The sequence below is a fragment of the Populus euphratica genome, unplaced genomic scaffold, assembly GCF_000495115.2.
Source record: "Populus euphratica unplaced genomic scaffold, PopEup_1.0 scaffold4.1, whole genome shotgun sequence".
Lineage (NCBI taxonomy): Eukaryota > Viridiplantae > Streptophyta > Magnoliopsida > Malpighiales > Salicaceae > Populus > Populus euphratica.
The window spans coordinates 1,894,915-1,902,205 of NW_011499859.1; the positions used below are offsets into that span (position 1 = coordinate 1,894,915).

Sequence of the window (7,291 nt, forward strand, 5' to 3'; positions counted from 1 at the left end):
GTTATAGGTTTTTTAAATTAATTTTTTTAATTCATTATTCTATGTTATATCTGTTTTGAGTTGAATGTTGATTTTTGTTTTGTTTTTGCATTCTACTAGCTTATCTTAATCTCGTTATTTGACTTGAATATTTATCATACTCCCTTAGATCGACTCCCATAATTTCTTTTTATTTTTTAGTTTTTTTATTTTATAGATTGAAAATTTTACTTTGTTGTCTTTTTTATTTTGATAACTATTTTTTTTTAGGTTTATAAATTTTTCAACCAAATTGATCCATTTATTGTTTTGACATGTTGTTTAAATTAAATTATACCATTTTTTTCTCAGTTGAATCTATACAATGAATTATGTTTGTTTATTTTTTAAAAACAAGATTGTGTCATCTGAATTTTTTCTAACCAAGTAAATGAAAATATTTGCTCGCTGCAGCACGGGCCACGGGTCTCAGGTGGTGTTTTATTAAATTTTAAGTTTTTAATATTTTAATATTATTTTGATATATTAATATTTAATTTTTTTATAAAAAATATTATTTTCGTATATTTTTAAATAAAAATACTTTAAAAATTAACTTATCACCCACGAACACAAAAGTCAAAATTTTGATGTCCACCATCTTTCACGAGCTTGTACCATCAGCTTATAAAACATTGTACTCTGCCAAAACTCCATTACCAAACAAAACAAGCCTAAAAAAAAAGAAATACCCTACCGGCATGAACACCACAAAACACTCTTCACACAGAACAACAGTCACAAAAAGAATCCGTTTTTCTTCTGCAAAACAAAATCGCAATGGCCATGGCCACAAACTTGTATACTTCATATTCTATAACGGCGACCAAAGCCCACAATAACAAAAGTGTCTCTCTTTCGTTACAACCTGGTACTTACTCCACTAGCCATGTCAAGTTCACTCTACCAATTCAAAAAAGAACCGGACTACCAATTTCAGCTGCGAGTACCACTGCGACACAAGTAGAGGGACCTGCAACTTCTAGCAAAGCACCCAAGACTTTGCCTTTTAGGGTGGGTCATGGGTTTGATCTCCATAGGCTAGAACCTGGGTACCCTTTGATTATAGGTGGGATTGATGTGCCACATGATAGAGGATGGGAAGCTCACTCTGATGGTAACATTTTGATTGACTCTCGATGTTTTTTATTTTTTTCTATTGATTCCATATCAATTGAATGTTTGAGTTCAAAGTTGGAGTTTTGGGATTTTAAAAGATTCGGGCTTTGATCATCCTTTTGGGGTTATTTTTTTTATGGGAACTAATTGGGATATGATTTTGTTTAAGTAGTTTCATTGAATTGCTTGCAGGGGATGTGCTACTTCACTGTGTTGTGGATGCAATATTGGGTGCACTTGGGCTCCCTGATATTGGGCAGATATTCCCTGATTCTGATCCTAAATGGAAAGGAGCACCTTCATCTGTTTTTATCAAAGAAGCTGTGAGTTTTTATATACTAGTCTTGACTATTAGATAAATATTATGGGTTCTTTGTTGTGTCTTAAATTCGTTCGTGTATTCTTAATGTTTACGTGTATTCATTGTCAATACTTAGTATAGATTCAGCTGTGTTTGCTCATTTAGGAGTAGCAAATCACTCACAGGTTCAGATGTGCTAGTCAAGATGCTCTGAGGAATTTGTTCTGCTATGAACACAATGAATATATCAGACTTGCTTACTTCAAGTTGAGGGCAAGAAAGATTCTATTGCTATGAAAGAAGCAAAGAATATCTACACTTTTATAGGCAATAGCAGACACATGTTCGAGTTGAATTGGAGTTACTCTAAATTAAGCAACGTGATTTTCCAACTGCTTTACTTCCCTTGCATGAATTCGCATTTAAAGGTATAGTATATAATCTACAAAGAAGCAATTCTAATGGTGCTCTAAAATCTCTATGCTTCCTGATTGATGCTGATGAAATGACACCCGTGCTTGGAACAACTTCAGTTGTTTCTGGTTTGACTTGGGAGTTCAGGGGAGGGCGGGCAAGGATTCGTCATAGGAAATTACCTTTGCATGATATGTATGTCCTGAAAAAGATAAAAGTGACGCTGTCTACATGATGTATACATACTTAAAGAAGCGGGCGGGGCCTTTAGCGCTGCAGAAAAGTGTTGATAGCACCCCACTATTATTAAGAGAGAAAGATAGATCGAGAGAGAAGTAGAGTGATATTAAAACTTGGTGTAGAGCTCATGACACCACCCCACAGTAGCCCGTCACCGTTAAATTCTCAGTATAAAATGTGTCTCTGCTTTGGCTGGGCCTCCATGCATCGATTCTAGTGTATTTTTTTTTTGAAGTTTATTGTAACTGGTAGAAAACAGCAGACAAGCTTTCACCATATCAGTCTTGATATCACCTTTTGAAGATTTTACTTGTATTATTCCTGCGAAAATTATGCATTGGCATGTGTTTGTTAACTCATCTATTTATGCGATGTGTCCGTTGTCCCATGTGTTTTCTTGGCAATCATACCTTCAAAAATGCATAATGTGTTGGTGATGCATATTTCTTAGGACTTATTGCAGAAACAAATGAATTTAGGATACAAAGAGAAATTTTGGAGAGGGAAGAAGAGAATATCAATGTTCCTCAATGAATTATGTCACAGTGATGGGAGTTGATCCTTGTAGAGTTGTTAAAATTGTGACCTTCTAGCTGTTTTGACTCAACTGCATAACCACCTTTCTTACCAAAACTAGTTAAAACTATAACAGTTACACTATCCAAGTCTCTAATATGCTGCCCCTTAAATCTCTTTGGGAGGCAAGCTATTCTTTCCTTCAATCTTTGTGCCATCTATCACTTCCCCATTCGCATCCGTGACTGTTAAATGTAGCCTAGAGAGGTTTTGGAACAAGCCTTTGACGATCAAACTTCTTGTAGTTACTCTCTTGTGGCATTATTGAACGTTAACTACTGTGATAAACATCTGAAATCGTTGGGTGGGATGTTCTCGACTGGAGTGGTGTCCTGGCGTTTACATTTAGATGTGAGATTATGACTTGTGAGTACTGGCATCAAGGAATCTTTTTATTTACATATCTGGATAACAACCTGGCAGGATAATCTATCCTGGAAACCACCGTCCATTACGTTTATATCTGACAATGATTTCATCTACCTTTCTGAAACCTGGGAAATCGTAATGTGAGGTACTCTAAGCAGTTCAGTTATCTGTAATAACCAAAGCTTATCCTATGCTTCATTTCAGGTGAGACTTATGCACGAGGCAGGTTACGAGATTGGAAACTTGGATGCTACCTTGATTCTTCAAAGGCCAAAACTGAGCCCACACAAGGAGTCTATGAGGGCCAATTTGTCTGAGCTGCTAGGTGCAGACCCCTCTGTTGTAAATTTGAAAGCAAAAACTCATGAAAAAGTCGATAGCCTTGGTGAGAATAGAAGTATAGCGGCACACACAGTGGTTCTTCTCATGAAGAAGTGAAGTGAATGTCTTGAAATGTATACTGTTTTGGATAGGGCAATTGTACTTCATTAGCATTGTTATATACTGCTACACAAATAAACCACTGTGTCCTCGGTGTCTCGTATAAACATTTCCCTTTGGTGCAAATTTATCCGAAGAAATGTTTTATATTCTAGATATTGGTAGCTATTGGTCAGCTTAGTGTTTTGCCTTCCCGAGCACCCATTCAGATCGCACCGGCTTCGGGTCTCATATTTATAATCACCTTGGTTCGAGTCCCTGGCGAGTGCGGGACTGAGTTTGGTTTTTATTTTTAATATGTTCTTGTATAATAAACATAACAATTTAATAATGTGCATACAAAATAAATTAAAAAAATATTAAAGGTGCATCTGTTCTTACTGTTCAACTTGTTTTGAAATTTTTTTTAATTGAATTTTTTTTTATAAGTTTTATTAATGATTTTAATATATTAATATTAAATTAAAAATTTTAATTAAAAGATATTTTTATAAAAATACATTACGACCGGGTTAGGAGGTGGGGTGGGTGTGGGTAGATGGCGGAGGTACGTCAGTCCGGGCCTGCTAGCCCCCCTGTTGGTTTGGGTTAAAAAGGATATTCAAGAAGGGTCTTCAGAGGGCTAATTGGAATGGTCATCCGATGGATGGGCTCATATTGTCAGTGTTATACATAATGTTTATAGGCCTTTGTTGCAACCCAGAGGGCCTTGTGTGTAAAAACAGTGCAGCGTGGGATTTTTCTTGCCAAATACTATTTAAAAGCCCATATTTAACTTACGTATCAGACACGAGTCTCATGACAAGTTACCATTAACCTTTTTTTCTGAAGATGCCAAAAGTCAATAATGACAATAAATATTATTATCAAGTTCATGAGTTGATTTATAAAATTATATAATTTTATGAATTAATATATAACATATAAAATTTAATTAAAAACTTAAAAATTAATAAAATTAGATTAAATTTGTAAAATCATATCAAACTTGAGTTAATTTTACGAGTTTGAAAAAACTGAAAAATCAAATTTAGTTTCAACCATTTTTCTTCCACTTGGTTTTGACAAGCCTTTCTTCCTTGCTTTTCATTTGCTTAGTTCAGTTTTTTTTTTATTATTATTATTTTCGATGCTGAGTTCTCTGAAGTTATCTTGCTGTCATTGTTTCTTCCTCTTGATTGTTTTCTTGTTGGAAGCTCTTCTTTGCCAGGTTTGTATTTTTGTCGATGCCTTATATTTTTTGCCTTATTCATAGCTCCCTTCTTCTAGCAATGTCTATCTTCAATAAGTTGTTGAAGGATTTAGTTGCAGAGTCTAGATTACGTGCGTAAGCTAATGTAAGTTAATGGGTGTGGATGACTTGCTACTTCGAAAATGATATCAGTCATCAGGAATTTTTTAGGATGCTGTTGCTTGCGAAGCGATACGTCTTTTTAAGGATGGGTTGGTTGCATCTTTTATCATAGGGTTATGCATATTTAACGTGGTACTCGCATGCATTCAATTACTTTAACTGTTGTAGTTTTTTGGATGTGGATTTAAAACTAGTTTCAGGGTTTAGATTCTCAATTTTGATTGGTCATTGTTTGTTTCATCTTGGGATTTATGAAGATTCATGCTGTTACATTACTCTTAAGTTGTATGTGTTTTGATATGTTCATTGAATTGTTGTATTTTTTGGGATTGGAGAGTTCTTCTTCTTCTTCTACTGTTTCTCGAGAATTATGCAGATTGGTTTCTATCTTACTCCCTTTTCTCGTCCTTCTAGACATATCTGTGCATGTTTGTGGATGGGGTCATGCGGTAGACAAGATTTAACATGGAATTTTTCAGTTGTTTTCCTTCACAGGGAAAAACTTCAAGGAAATAGAGTACTTTGTCTAATGGCCTGATAAATTAACTGACTTGTGAAAGCTAATTCTTAGAATTGTGAATTTTCTATTTTATCCGGCTTTACTTTCAACTTCATAGTTTGTCTACAAGTCTGAAACAAGGCAATTTCTTTGCAATTAGATTGCAAATCATTAAAAATATTTACTACTGTAATGACTGGAATTATTAATATACAATTAGTTAAAATATTTTATTTATAATTTTATAATTTTACAATTTAATTTTATAATCTAAATTTATATTATATATTTTGTGTCATATTAAAAAAATATTTAATAATCTTGACAAGAAGCAAAATTCAAATTCAATGAGCGACAAGCTTCTTCAAAAGTCGTATGTAGGAGGACCGGACAACATGTTTTTTCAGCTTTACATGTTTTGCCTCTACTTTGAATGTCAATTGATTTTTTCACGTTCCTCATGCTTGCAATTTGTGTCATCAATTACTTTTTTTTTTCAATGGAAGAATTTAAGAGTACCGACCAAACATACAAAATTTTCAAAACCTAACTCTTTTTTGAACAAATCACTGCCAAATAATAATTATAATGTTTAATCTCTGCTTAATGACCCTTAAAATAAATCTATCTTTGAAAATATAATAATAATTATTTTTTAAAATAATTTTTATTCAAACATATAATAATCATAGTATTCAATATTTGTATGAGAATTTTATTGGAAGACTTGTATTATTGCCTGTTTTTTTGTATTTCAAAAGTGTTTTGAAAAAAAAATTAATTTTTTTTAAATTTTAAATTAATATATTTTTAGTGTTTTTAAATCATTTTGATATGCTGATATTAAAAATAATTTTTTCAAAATAAAAAATCACAGCCACTCTTATGCTATGCAAATTGTCAATGCATACGCTATGGGTGAATATCAAAGCTTTCGTATATCTTTAGTGTATTTAGTATTGTATTTTGAAAGTATTTAAAAAAAATAATTTTTTTACTTTTTATTTTATATTAATATTTTTTAAATATTTTTAAATTATTTTTATATGTTAATGTTAAAAGTATTTTTTTAAAAATTAAAAAATTATATTTAATATATTCTAAAATAATTTTTTTTTAAAAATAACTATTATTATACTACTAAACACATCATAATTCTTTAATTTGCCACGTTTACTTGTCAAGTTTTATTGTTTGATTGCCGTTTGGTGATTGATGTAACTGGTCAAGAGAAAAGAACCCTTTCCTTTCTTTTTTTGAGTTCAAAAATCATGTTTTTTTGTTTGATTGTTTGTTTTTAATTAGGTACATGAAAAGTATCTCCAATTGGAGTGTTGTGGCTTTGCCAAGATCCCGTGCTTGCTGTGCATTGACCATCCGATCGGATACTTTTGTCAATAGCGTTTCATTCTTTATATCCAAAAACTACTAGAAATTTCTTCATTACCAAGTATTTATTTATTTAATTAATTTACAGAATATAAATGCATGTATATTTTTGTCACAGTACTCGATATCATTTCAAATTACTTTAATTGCGAGCTAAATTTGATTATATTTATTTAAAGAGCACTGGAGTACGTATCCCATTGTATTATTTTTTTATTGTATAATTAATTGGATGTATTTATGCGCGGATAAATCACACATGCTTTCATTTCAAGCCAGCTAAAAAAATGAGACATATATAAGAAGGGACTCTGGTCAAACTTTTTGCCTGCTAGTCTGATCTGAGACTAGAAAAAAAATTCAAAAGCACACATAGAAACCGCTAGCACGAGTTTCTGGCATGCGTCTCGTTCGTGAGCATTTATAAAACGGGGGACAGAAATTTGAATGTGCATGTGAAGATAGATGCGGACCACGTGTGGATGGATCCGTATTGTCCACCGAGAGTCGGAGTGCAGGGAAGGAATGAGGGGGACACAGCCATGATTAGCGGAGAGGAGGGGGTTGTCCC

At 32.8% G+C, this 7,291-nt stretch overlaps 1 protein-coding gene across 2 annotated transcripts in view; it reads left to right on the forward strand.

Moving 5' to 3' along the window:
- The first annotated feature begins 676 nt into the window (after window positions 1-676).
- The window catches only part of LOC105124332 (2-C-methyl-D-erythritol 2,4-cyclodiphosphate synthase, chloroplastic-like), a 14,997-nt gene continuing 8,382 nt past the window's right edge, over window positions 677-7,291 (forward strand). Inside the window, exons 1-3 of one of the 2 annotated variants that reach the window (XR_842026.1) lie at window positions 677-1,135; window positions 1,330-1,460; window positions 3,242-3,571. Coding sequence is in view for 1 of the 2 variants with exons in the window: in XM_011024315.1 (XP_011022617.1) it covers window positions 799-1,135; window positions 1,330-1,460; window positions 3,242-3,475 (702 nt within the window). In the remaining variant the exon portion in view is untranslated. Of the gene's footprint in view, window positions 1,136-1,329; window positions 1,461-3,241; window positions 3,654-7,291 lie in introns of those variants that run through there. The other variant, XM_011024315.1, reaches the window with a different exon arrangement.